Source organism: Aythya ferina (genome assembly GCF_964211825.1).
Source record: "Aythya ferina genome assembly, chromosome: 26".
NCBI lineage: Eukaryota > Metazoa > Chordata > Aves > Anseriformes > Anatidae > Aythya > Aythya ferina.
In genome coordinates this window covers 5838151-5854500 of record NC_140324.1, presented here as the reverse complement: position 1 = coordinate 5854500, position 16350 = coordinate 5838151, and the positions used below count along the sequence as shown (strand labels likewise).

The following is a 16350-nucleotide window of genomic DNA, read 5'->3' as shown; positions in this document are numbered from 1 at the left end:
ACAAACAGTCAAAGAAAAAAAAAAAAAACACAACACAATAGACAAACACAATCTAATCTTGTGGTTCAATGCAGCAAAACAGAAATTCTGTTATAGCTCTCCTGAGGGTTCACAAACTGTAATTTACAGGAATCACGCTCAAAAAGTACACCCTCTTCCAATCAGAGACGGGCTGGCTAAGAGCAAAGATACTGAACTGATCTGATAGCTCCTCTCCAGTTCTCACTTTGGGGAGTAACCAGCAAGGCAGAGCTCCACTCAGCACCTGCGGGACAGCTTCTTGGTAGTCAGACAGCAAGAGCCGGCCTCCTGCATTCACCCTGTCGCTGCTGGCTACCTTCCTCTGCAGAGCAGGCACAGGAGAAACAAGCAGAACTGATTCGGAGATAACAGGGGTCCGACTGCTCCGAGCAGAGGAGCTGATCGTCCTGCTGACAGCCAGCCTGGAACCGAAGTGCTCAGGGGGATGGATCTCTGCTTCTCCACGAAGATGCTAAAATCCGTTCAGGAAGGAGGTTGCACTAACTCCTAAGGCACCTGGAACACAGTTACTAGCCCGTGATACCAAGTTCTGTTTTTCTTTTGCTTTTCTTCCTTCCACCTCTGACCTAAATAAAAACACATCCTGTGCATCTGTGCCACTCCCTGCATTCACAGCGACCTGAAGCAGCCTCAGGCCTTCTTCCCAGCAACCAGCATCTCCCCGTCCCAACACAGCTCCAGCCCAAGTCACTGTGGCAGCACGTGGCCATTTTATGTCCCCCCCAAATATCTCCTGTCATATCCAGCATCCATCCCTCTCATCCAGGATGGAGGTTCATCATAAAGGGAAGGAGAAGAAGGAAGAACAACATTTATCATTATACAAAGAGTCTCCAAAAATGCTGTTTCAGGCATGTAACCTGGATGATTTTCCCACCAGCCAGGGCAGGACCCCTGTTACTACGCGAAGGTTTGAGACCTGGCACAGCTCTGCTCCGTGGCACCTCACTGTGCACCAGGCAGCTTTACTTCGAAGGAAGCCACGATTTCTCACATGAGCCCATTCTCATCACTTCACACCATGGTGCACAAGCTTATCAGCACAGAGTATCAGTCACAACCAGAGGAAAAAGTAATGACTCTTGAACTCCGTGCTGCATGGTTAGGGCTGTGTACATTTTTTCAGCAGATGTGGGCTAAGAGCATCTCACCAGCTCCCAGGCTGCAGATTCTAACTTCAGCCTGCCACCCGGTGCCGGTAATGCCTTCCTCTTGTCCACACCATCTGTATAAAGCTCCAGATGCACGACATTTGTTCAGCTAGATTGTGCTAATGGGGTGTTTAGGAACTCCATTAGTGTAACAAATCCAGGCTAAAGCAAGGCTGTTTCTCCCGCACAGCAGCCACCAGGTTTACCAGAAATCAAAGTTTTGTTGTTTTTTGTTTTGTTTTGTTTTAAAGCTATTTGCTGCTTTTTCCAATATGTAGCAGTTTATGAAATGCCACAAGATGAGTGTGATGCAATTATTTCCCCATCAGTTCGAGAAATAAAGTAAACAAGGAAAGCACTAAAGAAACAGTTGAATCATGGAGTGTGCAAGAGCATAGAGCCGTATAAAGGAGAACTGCACTCACTGGTTTTCACTTAGGAAAGATGAGGTTGGGAAAGAGGCAGGGTAGCAGTTACTCCACGAGTCGGCCGCCAGCATGGAATTCTGAAAGCAGAAACCAGAACGGTTACAGAGGTTGAGGGCCAGCACAGCCACCTGCAGCTCTCAGCCAGGAACTCGACTTCTCTCCCTCGGTGCCTGCCACCGGCAGACGTGGCTCTCGACCCCTCGTAGCCTAGCACTACAGCCAGCTTCTGAGCCTCCTGTCCTGTTCCTGCCCCTGGAGGACGACAGGGCCATTCCCCTTTTGTCACCCTTTAACTTCAATCTCTGCAGAAAGCGAGCACCAACCCAATTCTCTTGAAGTTGGCTTGCACAGGTGAATGCCTGAACACCTCCCACCACCCCCCTCCCACCTACACGGTGTCCAACATTTACGGGAAGCTTTTAGCTCAGCAGGTACCATCATGGAAAGAACACATCTATTTCTCAGCTTCTCTTTCTTGTGTCCTTTTTTGTATCCAAAACAACACTTCGTGTCTGATGCCCTTGGTGAGACAGGCCTTTTTTTAACCTGTATGTTCATGGAGGTGGCAAAACTCAAACAAGACTTAGAAGCAAACAGAGCTGCAGGGACACATAAGCAATTTTGGGGTAAAGGTCTGCTTAGTGCCCTTTTCAGAACGAATGCATCAAGGATCTGATCTTATTTTAGAAGCTGTTTGGGGACAAATACTACCCTATTCAGCTGTGCCACTCTCAAAAAAGGCACATCTGGACCTAGTAACAGATTTAGCATCTCTCAGAGACAAGCTGAGAGGGAAACAAAGTTTGCCGTTCTGCACAAGCTCTTCATCCCTCTCCCTGGCAGCCTGGCACCTTCCAGCTTTTAAGGAGGTGCCGTTTTAATCACAGCCTTGTTTTCCTCCTCCCACGCCCAGGGCAGTAAGCAGACAGCCGTCACCTCCACCTTCCTGCAGTCGCCATCAATACCTCCTGCCCCTGGACAGCTGCCTAGCAAGTCTGGTAAACTGCTCCCGCAAACACCCACCGGGATGAGGCTCCCGAGCTGGGCTGCCTTGCCCAGACCCCCTCCGGGGACACCCCCGGGGCAGCCTCGTGCTGCTGTGGGGTCCTCACCTCCATGGCCGGCACGGCGAGCTGGGAGCGGAAGGCAGGGACGCTGTAGAGCGCGTCGCCCGCCTGCTGGTGCTCGTGCTGCGGACAGCTCTTCCCCCCGTCCATGGCAGCGTGTGCTGAGGGCATCAGCCCGGGTCCCGCCGCATGAAGTCCTCCGGGCAGGGGGAGCGGGCTGGGGAGCGGTGGCAGGCTCTTTATCTGTGCTCTTCTCCCCGCACCATGTCCTAGGATGGGAAAGAAACGCACGGTTAAGGCTGCTGGAGGGGAAGAATCACGGAATCACGGAAAAGAAAGCACAGCCAAGATCAAACCTAGCTAAGGAATCGGTAAACAGGCGTCAGGCTGCAGATGCCAGCTGCCTCTTAACCAAACAAGAGAGGTTTTTCCTGGGAAACAGTTCTCAAATCTCACCACACCTGGAATTCACCTAACAGCGAACCTAAACACCTCTCTCCTGCCTCGCTGCAAGCACTGCCGAAGTCTGGCAGGTTGTCGCACTCATCCGTGAGTTCTGCAGCAGCCAAATGCTGGTTTTTAGCTCGAGGAATTTTCTAATATACATAAAGATTCTGAACTTCTGCGCAAACTCTTGACTAAACTGATCGATTCCCCGAGACTGCTCATTTTCACAGCAACTTACACTGCCGTAGCAGGTAATTTGGCAAGCCTGAGCTCTCAGGAAGCAGCTGGAATGCCAGACGAAGCCCTGTAAGATACCGACGTGCCACCAGTAATCAGCACTCATTAGCTCACAGGCACTTCACTCAGCCCGGCGGCTGCCAGCTTCGATTCTCACAGCCAGAAGAATGTGACCCCCGGTGGGGCACCTTCTCTCCAAAACAGTCCTGGCATCATCGACGGGAACACACATGGCCAGCACTCCCAGCTCTCTGTGTACAGTTTATGCAGTGCTACCCATGGAAAAAATGTCTTTTTTTGGCCTGCCTGTTGCCGTTTGCTGTTCACCTTCAGTCCTGACCGGCCGACACAGCCCAGCCCTCCTGCTGGAAGCCTCGCAGGTAGCCACGACCTCCATTCCCAGCCGGCAGATGATTAAGGATCCTCACTGACAGATTCACTGCTCGAGGATGAAAATGAGCCACGTAGGTGGAAGGTTGTTCCACCTGAGCCAGGAGCAAAGCACCTTGCCGGGTGGAGGCACAGCTCGTCCCTGATCTCGCCACACTCCGATGTCTCCGGTAGCTTCATGGTGGTTGTGCAGTGGGCTCTGATGCTCTTCCCTGCTGCCGTGCACAGCAAAGGTCAGAGCGGGTGGTGCAATTTTAGCACGAAGGCTGCTGGTCTCAAACACAAGAGCTTACCCCGCTGCTTTTCGTTCTCCCCGCTGCCAGCACGATGGGCTTTCAGGATCACTGTCCTGGCAGGGACCAGCCCCACGCTCAGACATCGCCTTCAGTGCGATTTCCTGGTTGAAGCTTCTGAGGTAACTCCTGGCATGTTTAACTTGGCCTCGTAAGGAATTTAACCTGCAGTGGCACGGGGAGTCACAACCAGGCAGGAGCAGCAGCGGGGACGAGCGCGGGCACCAAGCCTGGGACGCAGCCCGTGCCCCCACGCAGCACACGGGGCACGGCACCAGCGCATCCTGACAGCCCAACAGGGCCAGGGGCAGGCCACAAGCACAAAGCAAACCTCACCCACCACCACCACACGGCCAGAAGAAACCCCCACCACCTCCCAAACCATCACACGGCTTTCACACGCTCGGTGTTTGGGCACCGTGAGCTTCCACGATGCTCCGAGGCCAGGACAGCTCCACAACACGGGCACAGAACAGCACAGCGCCTGATTTCTGCTATGATCTTATCCACCAGTGAGCTGTAAATGCTCAGCTTCTTAAATGGATTCAATCGTTCGAGTGTTATCATCTGCCCTGCTCCAGAGGGGCAGCTACTGTGACACGCTCCAAGGGAAACTAATCCCGAAGGGCTGGACAGAATGAAAATCACATCCAACACCTGCAAAGTAACGAAAAGATGCCACAAAGGTTTCTTTGGGGGGAGGCTAAATTCTCTGCAGCGTGACAGAGCATCAACAGCAAGCTGCACAACCAAAAACCGAGGGAAAGGCACGCGACTTCCCTGGGCCACCTTCTGCTTTCCAGGACCGCCGCCACCAGAAGCCTGCGGCGTGACAGCCCGGCAAAGGAAAGTGGCCGGCAGATGCTCCTCGAGCCAGCTACCGGTGCTGAAAACCTAAGTAGCACGAACTGAAGCTGCAATTTCAAACACACCAGCTTTGATCATTTACAAGATCCTTGCTACGAGGAGAGTTTCTGAAAAGTCAATTCTGAGTCAGAGCCCCTTTAAAAATAAGTGACCTTTCAGCCGCCAGGATTATTTCTGCATTTGTCATGGAAAGCAAAATTAAAATGAGTGTTTACTTCTTTCTCTGGGTGGCTGGAGCCACGTCGGGACATCTCCGAGCAGGGCTCACACGTGAAGGGGAGCAGACGACCCCCTTGCAGCAGGAGGTGGTGGGGCTGCCACCGACCTGGGGGGAAGGCACCGGGCGAAACCCTCGGGTTTGGGGACTTGGGGCAGCGAGCAGAGGATCGGCCGCCGGCTCCTCCAGCAAGCAGCAGGCACGCAGATGCCTTCACGAGATGCAGGCTTCCAGGCTGAATTAAATCGTTTGCCAGAGGCTGAGCACTTTGTGGTTTAAGAAAGCACTCCCCCTTTTATTTTAGATAAAGAGGCCGTCGCCCTGGGACCCGCACAGTTTTGTAACCTGGCAAAAAAGCCCGTGCCGGGCGAGAGCTGTGGCTCGCCGGGCTGCTCGGCCTCTGCCTCCTCCTGCAGCCCAGCAAATAAAAAACTCGGTGGGACTGCTCCGCCAAAACAAGGACCAAGCTGTCCTCAGGTGCATTTTCTCTAGGAGGGCACGGCACAACGTCACCCCCAAAGAGTAAGGTTTGTACACCAGAAGTAACTCCAGGCTGCCTGAAAAGACCATTCAGCTACCAAAACACCCAGCCCGTTTTAATTAATTGCTAACAGAAGAAATGCTCTTTACAAAGGCACAGCATCACCTAGATCCTTCTCTCTGGCTTTATTTCACCACAGATTTACTGCAGTCTCGCTCTTTTACAACCAGAAGTGTTTCTTTTTATTACGCTATAAAATCCACACTCGGGCTTTATAGTCCATAAGCCCAGGAGCAAAACCAGCTAAAAAACACTTCGCTAGCACCCCAGCATCCCAATTAATATTGTTATACTGGCCTCAGGCCCCTTGATTTATTGGCCAAACAGCAGCAGCAGGGTTCCCAAAAAGCAGCCTGCAGAGGGTTCGTAGGCTTGGAGCCTCGTTAGAGGCCACCTCAATCAGCTCACGGGCACGGCCGCAGGGGCAGCAGCACTACTCGGAGGTTTCTCCAGCCCCACGCACACCTGAGCTCGGTGCTGATGCTGAAGGGCAGTTATTTAAGCAAAGGCTGCCTGGTGTTAACATCTCCCAAACCCAAAGGGCCACCGATGAAGTCCTGGGGCAGAGCCACGTTCACATCCCGCCTACCGAGCGTCTCCGTGCACAAAGGATGCTGGAGATTTCAAAATATTCAAGGGCTTTCTCCCGAAGCACAGGGTTTATTGCAGGGGAACGGGGTTGCATAAATGCAGACTTTGACCTCCAGCCCACTGTGGAGAGACCCAGGAAAGGAGCAGCACCGAGGGGACACAACGCAGCCCCATCGGGGCGGCCCCACAGCCACCCCCGTTGGCGCCTTCTGCTCCAGCTTCCAGGGCTGCTTTCTGCTTTTTCTCCGTATTTTTCTCTGATGCCACTGGTGGTCTGCAGGAGATCCTCCGAAATTGTAATCTACATCTCAGGAAGGAAGTAGGAGGAGAGAAAGGCCTGAACGCCAGGCAAGGCAGAGCTTTATTGCGACTCCACGGAACAGGGGAAACTCCAGGGCTGGCTCTGAGAACGGCCGAGCCTCGTTCCTTCTCTGTCACCAGCTCCTGGCGTTTCTCCTCCGCCCAGAGGACTTGACAAGAGGCCCGATGGTATAAACTAAGCCTGTGCTACGACACCCAGACCCCCCCAAATGAAGCAGAGGGAAGCAGAAGCCTACAGCTTGCTTCGTTTTCCATCCCATCAGCCTGCTCCGAGATCCTCCAGCCTTCCAAATCAAGGCAGACGCTTGTAGTACAAGGCTGAAAGGAAGACAAAGAGACAGAAAAACACAACAAAAAAACCTTGAGACGTTCTTCAAATGCTGTATAGAGCTGCAAACGGCATAAATGGCTCGTCTTTATAGATCCCATAAATACAGCTCAGCTGCTACCGAACAAGGCAGGGAGCTGTGCTGACCTAAGGTCAGCATCACAGACTTGCTTTAGAGACATCGATATCCTCTGGTGCCTTTAAAATACTGTCTCTGCTCTTCTCACCAGAGAGTTCAGGTTTTTTTGCCTTTTTTTCCTTCCAATTTGTAACAGCTTTCACTAGGAAATCAGCAGCAGTGATTCCCGTAACGGCTGTAGCAAATATACAGCCTTACTGCTCCATCCAAAGCAACTTACGAAGGGTAAAATCAATAGCAGAGCCTCTGCCCGCCTGCTCTGCATTATCCTGGGTCTTGGCAACACCAGATTTCACCGGCCAGATACTCCGCAGTGCTTTTCTCTGCAACAGCATTAGCTCCTTAGGAAAACTCTTGCACAATAGGTCAGGCCCAATTAGCAAAACGAAGGAAAACTGCTCGAGTTTAAACTCCTACGCCTCAGCAACAGTCAGCTGGTGAAAGCCAACGCGCTGAATTCATGTGACAGAATTCCTCCGAAGAGATCAGAGCGAACAGCTGGACGGATGGATGGACAGACGGACAGCCCAAACCTCGAGATGCTTTCCTGGGAGATACTGAGAAAATCAGTGAGAGGTGACGGAGCCCAGACATCGTGGAGTCCCAGTCTTGTCCTCCAGGAAACTGGAAAAGGATGAATCCCCTCAACATTTCTCCTTACACTCCACAGTCACAAGGGACTAACACCAAGGACGGAGACGTGGCACAGGTCGGAGGGCAGCAGGACACTGCCCATCTCAGCACCAACAGCCTCCGCAGGTGCTTGGTGAGCATCCTCCGGGCAGCCTCAGAACCACGAAACTCAGCGAGTTCCTGCGAGCCACAGCTCCCGTTTCCACATCCTGCACTGCCAGCTTAACAGCCCAAACTGATGCTTGCTGACTTTTAACTTTGCAGAATTTCTACTGCCCGCGGGAGCAGCACCTTCCCCCTGCACACATCCCCCTTCCTCCCAGGCTCGGGGCAATGACTTCGCGACCACGCGGCCGTGGGCAGCGCTGGACCTGCTCCCGGGCACTGCTTGAAAACGAACCCTTCCTGCCCGGTGTGACAAAGCCCCACGAGTCTGGTTGTATCACAAGTCACCCTGATGAAGCTGCAGGGAGAGTTTCGTTATTATTGAGCTTTCTTACAGGCTCGCTGTTCAGCCCAGCCCCAGCAGCCAGCGTCGGTGCAGGATTCCTGCGGGATTCCTCGTGCCTGGGGGCTACGGGGAACAAACTGCAACTTTTAACAGCTTGAGCTTCACAGAAACCTGTAGGATCGGCACTGAAGCAGGCAATTTCCAACTGAAAAGCAAAACAAACTGCTCTACAACAGTCAGGATGGATAGAGCTGTGGGTAAGGCTGGGTTCACAGCTATCTGCCACTGAGCGAGGTAAACACCCTCGGTACGTTCAGGAGAAGTGAGCACTTCCTCCCCGTTCCTTTCAGTCTCTGTTAACTTACTCTAAATTGCTCTCCATTAAAAGAAGACAGCTAGGAAACCACAGGCATGCACACAACAGGCAGAGCTAAACCTGCTGACGGTGAGTTAAACGCTCGGTGAGGACACAAAGGCCGCAGAAATCGGATCCCGAGGAGGCACGGGCACAGCGGGAGGCACGAGCACGGGGGGCTCCGCTCCCCGCCCGCAGAGCAGGAGCAGGACGGGAGCCCCGAGCCCCCCACTCCACCACAGGCACCCCGCCAGGGCTGCCGGGGACGGGATTCCTGAGAACAGCTCGTACGTGAAGTGCCCGGAGAAACAGGAACCGAGCCCCACGGGACGCCCAGCGCGGTTTTTGTCCCCGTCGCCAAGCCAGCCTCTAGTTCCTCTTTCAAGTTTCTTCTCGCCGTATTTTTGGACGGAGCTGCAGCCGAACACCCTCGAGCGATGAGAAGGGGAGGCTTCGAGGCAGAGCCCCCGTCACTGGCACCAGCAGGGACTGATGCTGTGACGCAGAAGCATGGAAGGGGAGCGGGGACCTGCCCGCACCACACTCAGACAGAGCCCAGCAGGACAGAGACAGCCTCTGAGGACAACAGCTCAACGCAGGCTGAAGCATCAGATCCTTTTCCTGTAAATAATTCAAAATTAAAAAAAAGAAAGTATTTCCATTTGTAAATTCTATCCCCTGGTCACGACTTAACTCCTTGTCTTCAGGCAAATCCAGGTCTGCGCGGCGCCACGCAGCGCTGCTCGGTTACGTGGCTGAGGCAGTCCTGGAAAAGGGATTTCGAGTTAATTTAGCAAGAAGACAGAAGTTCATGCAGAAACAGAAAATACTGGGGGTGACTCACTCCAGCTCTCCACTGCTCTTAAGTAAAAGACGGGCGAATCTGTAAGAAAGGCAAAGAACACAAAGTTTGTTCTTTACCAGCTCAGAGTTACGCCAGTCGGGCGTTGATCTCCATGAAAGCAGAAAGGAAGAATGCCTCCAACCCTGCGTATTAGAAAGCACAAAACAAAGCGAGCCCGGTGCAGCAACTTCAAAGGAATATTAGAAAGTTACAGAAGAGTGGAGAAAATTTAACCTCAGGCGAACGCGGAACACAACCCAGTCCAGTTACAAAAGCGCAGGATAACATCAATCTAGGAGATAATAAGTATCTGTGATGAAAATGGAACCACTTCAGGGCACGCTAACCGAGCGCTTTAAGCCACCTTGATCTCCCGAATGCTTTCAGCAAGAAGGAATGCACTTTGGGTGCATTTGTTCTGTACAGGCTGAGCCCTGTAAGCTCCGCGCAGCACCACCCGGCTCGTGAGCACGACGGAAAAGGAAGCGGGGAAAACCTCGCTGCTTACCTGGGCTGTGCAAGGAGCTGCGGAGAGCCTGAGAGCAATCTGTTTGACAGATTAACTGCTGGAATTATACGGTCTGTAAACAAGGAGGAGAAGAGCTGAGATCATTTCAAAGCTTCTCGCCAGATCTACGTGGGACAGATGGCGGTGCATGCAGAAGAGCTAACTTCTCTCCCAAAGACTGGGGTTACAGGAGGGAGAAGGAATTGCTTCGTGTCCCGAGCAGCACCAGCCCAGCCCCTCCGCATCCGAAGCTCAGGCCATGTCGGGGGGATCAAAGACAGCTTTTGGGAAGGAAATGTCCTTGAGAAAATGTGAACTCTCCCACATGGGTAGACTAAAGTCAGACAGATTTAAATTGCACCTGAGAAACTTTAATAGAAACACTAGAAAAAAAAATAAAAGCTGAAAAACAGCACAGGGTCTGGGCAGGGTGCACAGGCTGCAACAGCAGAGGTGGGCAGAGCGAGGGGCAGCTGCCCCTCAGGGCAAAACCGGGCTCCTTGGAGGAAGGAATCACTCTCCAGAGGGATGTGCCGCCTTCTCACCCCGTGCTGAAAGCAGCACTTCGGTTCTTCTTCAGCTCCAACACACAAGCAGCAGCACAAGCCTCCTGCAGACACTTCCATCCTCTCTCAGGGATCTGCAGCCAGCCCCAGCGCTGCCGTTCCCTCGCACACAGCCCACAGCTGGGGTTTTATCTACACCCCGGCCCTACACGGAGCTGCCTGTGAAGTCCAACCCCATCAGAGGCTCCTGGAAGTTGCAGTGTCCTGACCACGGGTGCGAGGGGCAGAGCGGGGTGGCTGCATTTACACCACACGGGTCTGCCACGGAAACAGCCGGACCGTGAGCGGGGCAGTGCCTCGGATCAGGCTGAGCGTGTCCACGTACAGAGAGGGGAACTGCAGCGACTCCGACCGAGCTCCGTGGGGTCCCTGTCCTCCTTCCCCCGTGCCTGGGGCAGCCGAGGGCTGTGCTGCGCCCGGGCTCACGCTGCCCGTCACCAGGAGGCTCCTCGGTGCTGTTTGGATACGCACGAGAGTCACAATGGCCTTAATCCTCAAAAGAAAAGCAGAGAAACGCAAGCCCAGATAATGAGAGAGGGGAAAAAGCTTCATCGGGAGCCTTGCTGCTGGCATCTGCCCCAACGCGCCATTCCCTAAATTTCCTCGGATTAATATTAAGCAGTTAAGTGGCACAGCAGCTTTAGCTCCAAGAGAGACAAAAAAGAGCGGTTCATTATCTGATCGCTGACGGAATTCCTCTGAAATCTTCCCCAGGTACTTTTGTCTCCAGGATGCAGAGCTGAAGCGAACTGCTGGTTCTGCCTGAAGTGCTGGCCTCACTTGCTATTCATTCGGCTCACCAGGCCCCAAAATATTGTCGCCCCCCCTGCTCGCAGGCTGCTCAGCCCAACCGTCTGTCTCCAAATGCTCCGCTTCGAGAACCAAACCACTGGTCAAACTGGGACCCAAACACACTCCAGTAAAGCTTGCTGCTAGGGGACAGGTTCCGTCTGCCCCTGCTCATCCCCCCGGGAGGAGATACGACGACTCCTGGCCAGAGCACAAATCCCCCCTCCATGCACAGGCTCCTGCCAAGGACCCCGGCACGTTTCAGAGGCAGTCAAAGCCGCAGCACCCAGCACAGCCACGCTCCCAAAGCAGAGCACACCGGTCCCTCGGGCAGCAGGACGGCTGGGAGGTCGCACAGCTCACTCAAGGAGCACACAAAATCGCTCTCCAGCGCAGCGGCTCCGCTCCAGCAGGGGCTCACCCTGAGCAGGGCAGCTCCTGGCACAGCTCGGCTGTGAGCGAGGTCCTGGATGAGGATAAACCACAGCAGGAGCAGGGCACAGGGCAAGGGGGCACCCGGAGCTCAGCACCACGACGGTGGGGCAGCAAACAGAGCACGCCAGGACGTAGCTGTAAGACAAGCCCTACAGAAACCCTACTGAGCCAGCCTCAGAAGCACACCTGCCAGGTAGAAACGCGCGATTATACTGCTTAATTAAAGGGGAAGAGAAGAGCAGGAAGAACAGAGCTCAGGTTCAAAGCCAAGCAGCGCAGGTCTCCGGATCCTCTGTGCTTTGCCTCTGCCCCCAGTTCGAGGCGATGGCAGGAGGTTTGTTGGAAGAAACCAGCCCCAGCTGAGCCCAGCACGTCGCGACACCCTGTGCCCTGCTGCCACACAGGGAACGAGCTTTCTGCCCCATACAGCCACAAAACACTTCGGGACCCCGAAGCCTGCTGCCCCACTAATGGTGAGCACATAAACCCCATTCCAGAGCAGCCTCCAGGCAGGCTCAGCGTACGCTCCCTGTGTGCAAGAGGCATGTATTGGTTTCTTTCAGAGCTCCGTGTTTACAGATCTTGATCGTGTTACCAAAAAGACTGAAAAGTTTGAAGCTGAAATGGTTCAGAATATAAAACTCCTAATTAAGCCTGGACGGCTTTCCAGAGAGATCCAGGCTCTCACGATTAAAAATCAAAGTGCAGTATTCAGCGGCTGCACAGTTAGCTCTTTATGACAGTGTCACTGTTCAGAAAGCTTTAAACCTGGGTCAGCGTTTTCATTATAAACCCTCCATTTCAGGGATCTATAACTTAAGCTTAAAAAAGGCCTATTCAGCCAGGAAGCACAGCCCTCAAACACACCACACGCTCAGGATTTTAAACACAACACTTCGAAAAAAAGGGAAAATCCTCTCTGCACACACTTCAGCACCAAAAAAACCCTGCAACGAACGTGGCCGGAGCGCTCAGCCAGTGTCCAGCCAGGCGGACACAGCCTGTCCCGTGCCTGTCCCATGACGAAACGCGACGCTCGGCCCCGGCTCGGGAGCTCACAGCAGCGAGCTGAGCTGCCCGTTAAAGGAAGGGAGAAGTGAGCTTTTTTCAGAAGCCTGTTCCTGCTCAAGAATGAGGATGTAAGACCTTGACAAAGGTAGGGGAGGAAACGGCATTTAGCAAATCACTGAGAACTGCGAGGTTTCAAACAAAGGTGTGAGTTCATGCCTAAGACAAAGCCGCCCGCAGGACTCACAGAAATCTTTCAGAACGCTTCGAAGTCGGGAAACAAACTTGAGACCTAACGTTAAGGGAGAAAAAGCTGCACAATCCACTGACTGTGCCATCTCCCGACGTGTTCTGTGGCTTTACCATTGCATTTTCCTCTACAAAAAAACGTTTTCGCTTTCAGCCACCCTGAAAACCCTGCATAAGCGAGATCGATTCCAAGAATGGGCAAAACACCATCGAAGGAAAGAGGTGGGGAGAGGCACCCTTCTTCAGCAAGGATCCCAGCTACCACTTGAAACAATCCCAGCCAAAAACACCTCTCAGACTGGACAAGGTGCCTCCAACACCAGTCGCAGTTCTGTTACCTCCAGCACTGACACGAGGCAAGCGGGTGGACAGAAACCAGGGAATGCCCAAAGTCGCTGCGAGCACCGGCTTTGTGCTGTGCCGCTAAGCACCGAGGTTTCAGATGTTTTAGGCTGCTCCTTTAGCAATGATTAAGGAAGTACTTTGGGTGATTCAGGCACTCTTCCCTCACCCAGCGCTCACGCAAGCCTTTCAATGAGACTTCGCTCAGCTGAGCTGCTAAAGGCAGGGTCTCGTTTTAGGGAAATGAGTACAAACACCAAGTGAATTGATAACCATGGAAAAAGAGCAAGCAGCAGAGATGAGAACAGAGCTCAGGCTTTGGGGGCTGCAGCTGGCATCCCACCCGATACCTCTGCAAAGACTTCAGGGGACGCACAGCGTTCCCCAAACTGAAAGCAAAAGCACCAGTGCGTGATTGCCACTTAAAGGCATTCCCGTGTCCGGCTGCCGGTGGCTGAGTGGCACCAAGCTGGCCCACGCCCGGTGTCCCGGAGCCACGGGTGACCCACGGCACTCAGCCAGCCACCCAACTCCCCACTGCGACGGCACAGAAACCCCAAAAAACCCCACAGGCCTCCGGGTCCCACAGTGACCCCGCAGAACTCGCCCTTCAGACGGCCGTCCCGTTCCACTGGACGTGAAGTCACGCAGAGATTAAGCCCTCTCGGCTGATTTTTAGGGTTCCTTTTGAGGTGGGAGCAGCTTCCTAAACCCCGCGGGGCCATTTAATGGTTTTAGGAACCCGGCGGCGGGCGACCACCGCCAGCACCAGGGCTGGGAGCCCACGAGCGTGAGCCCCGTGCCCCAGGGGCGTTCAGCTGGGCCCTGAGGCACCGCGACAGGCGCACACCCAGGGGTGCCGGGGGGGGGTTTCTGCGCTCCCCCCCCCCCCCAGCACCAGGCCCCCGACCCCTCGGTGCCCCTGGGGCTCAGCCCCTTCCCAACCGGGCCCCGGGCAGCCAGGAGCCCCCAGCTCTGCCTCGCGAGGAGAAGCGGCCCCCGCAGCCACGCACGGAGCCGAGCGGGGCAGCACCGAAGCCCCCCCGGGACGCGGAGCCTCCCCCCCAGGGTCTTCCCGAGCCCCTCGGGCCGGGGCGCTGCACGGGTAGACCTGGCGGCCGCGGTGCTCAGCCCCGAGCCGCGGCCGGGAGCCAGCGGCACAGCGCGGCGGGGACCCCCCCCCGGCCCCGAGCTCCCCTTTCCCGGCTCGGGGACCCCCTCCCGTCCCGGGGACCCCCCTCCCCGGCCCCGAAACCCCCCCACCCGGGCCTCACCGTGCGCGGGGCTCTCAGGCTCCCGCCCGGCGGCCGCCGCCTCGCCGCGCTTCCGGGTTCCGCGCGGCCGCCATCTTGGGGGGACGCGGCCCGCGGGGCGGAAGGGGCGGGGGCGGCCGAGGGGGGGGTCCTGGGGGGGGCTGGGGGGGCTCGAGGGGGCTCAGGGGGGTCTCTGGGGGGTTCCTTGAGGGGTCTCGGGGGGGTCCCAGGAGGACCGGGGGATCCTGGGGGGGTCCCAATGGGGCCGGGGGGCTTTGAGGGGGTCCGGGGGGGTGTCCGGGGGGGTTTGAGGGGGCCCGGACGGATCCTTGAGGGGTCCTGGGGGGAGTCTCAATGGGGCCGGGGGGATCCTGGAGAGGCGGGGGGGTCCCAATGGGGCCAGAGGGGTCCCGGGGGTGTCCTTGAGGGGTCTCTGGGGGGTCCCAGTGGGGTCGGGAGGGTCTGGGGGGCACCGGGGGGTCCCTGTGCTGCAGCCCCTGGGGAGCTGAGGGGGGGCTCCCGCTCAGGATTAACAGGGAAGCGGCTGAGTGGGAAATAAAAGCCTTGGAACCCCCCCGCACCGCTCGCCTTCCTCCCCTCCTGCCCGCTTTTATAACTTTTTAAGTGTGTTCGCGTTGGGTCTTTGCCCCTCGTAAGCCCCGGGGTAACGAGGCCGATCCCAGTCACACCCAGTCACACCCAGCAGCGTTCCCACTGCGCACACCGGCATCCCCAGCGGGAGATCTCCGGGCTGACCCCCGGGGAGGGAGGCACAGAGCCAGCGGCACGGCGGGGGGAGAGGCACAGACCTTGGCCGTGGGTCCCGGGCACCGGGATGGGACGGGACAGGATGGGATGGGACAGGACGGGACGGAACGGGACGGGATGAGCTCCCTGCCTACATGTGCTGCGCTGCTTTGCCGTGAGCAGAGCGCTGGGCACACGGGGACGGTGCCTGTGCAGTGCCGGGACCCATTGTGGAGCAGGGCACGGCTCCAGTACCCAGGTTTGTGGGTGCCCGGGAGGCAAAAGCCAAGACTCTTTGGGATCCGAGCGCTGCTCCCTCCAGGGCAGCCCCTCTGGGACCTGCTGAGGGGGTTTAAGGAGTCAGGGAAGTATCGGGGTTGCCCCGTAAAACCCCGGCCCTGCTGGGGTTTGCAGGGAGCCCCAGCAGCGTGAGCCGGCTCAGCCGGGAAGCAGCCCCGTACCATCAAAGAAGCTGCCTTCAAAGCAGACGGTGAGAACAAAAGGTTTGGGGTTTCGTGCACAGCGCTCGAGGAAGGCAGCCTGCACCGGCACGGCCGGGGAGCCTCGGGCACCAGCACCCTCAGCTGGCCCCGTCTGCTCCCTGGGGAGCCCAGCGCCTTGTCCTGGGGAGCTTCAGAGCCAGCAGCAGCAAAAACCCCAAATCCAACCTCACCTGTCCCACAGCCCGCGGGCACCTCGCAGCAGGACCCCAGCAGCTCTGGCAGCCCCTGCAGGGCCTCAGCCCTGGCACGAGGGACGTTTCCCCTTCTTCTGCTCAGGCCCAAACGCAGAACTTGGCATTTTGGGGCTTTTGGGGCTGTCCGTGAGCGCTGCTCTCAGAACACTTCATTCATCTGCGGGCGTTAATTAATCAGCAATTGCATCATGCTTTCTGAAGTGTTCTTTTTCCAGAGGTTAATGCCAGAGGCTCTGGCACCTTCAAATCACACTTTTAGGAACTCCTTCTGCTCTGGCTCTCACTGCACACCCCAGCGGGCTCGCTGAAGGCACCAGCAGCACTGCCCTGCCTGCGCCGTCCTCGTCCCCGTACGGATGGGAGCTCTCCTACGTGAGAACAATCACCAGAGCCTCCTTAGCTGCGCACTTTTAG

General features: G+C 55.9%; 1 protein-coding gene across 1 annotated transcript in view; it reads right to left on the bottom strand.

The window, feature by feature from the left end:
• Positions 1-14593, bottom strand: part of SBNO2 (strawberry notch homolog 2) — a 56940-nt gene extending 42347 nt beyond the window's left edge. Inside the window, exons 1-3 of the mRNA XM_084499013.1 lie at positions 14514-14593; positions 2734-2957; positions 1619-1698 (exon numbers count right to left, since the gene is read on the bottom strand). Of these exons, the coding sequence (XP_084355139.1) occupies positions 1619-1698; positions 2734-2859 (206 nt within the window). The 5' untranslated portion in view covers positions 2860-2957; positions 14514-14593. The remainder of the gene's footprint in view (positions 1-1618; positions 1699-2733; positions 2958-14513) is intronic.
• Between the last annotated feature and the right edge of the window lie 1757 nt (positions 14594-16350).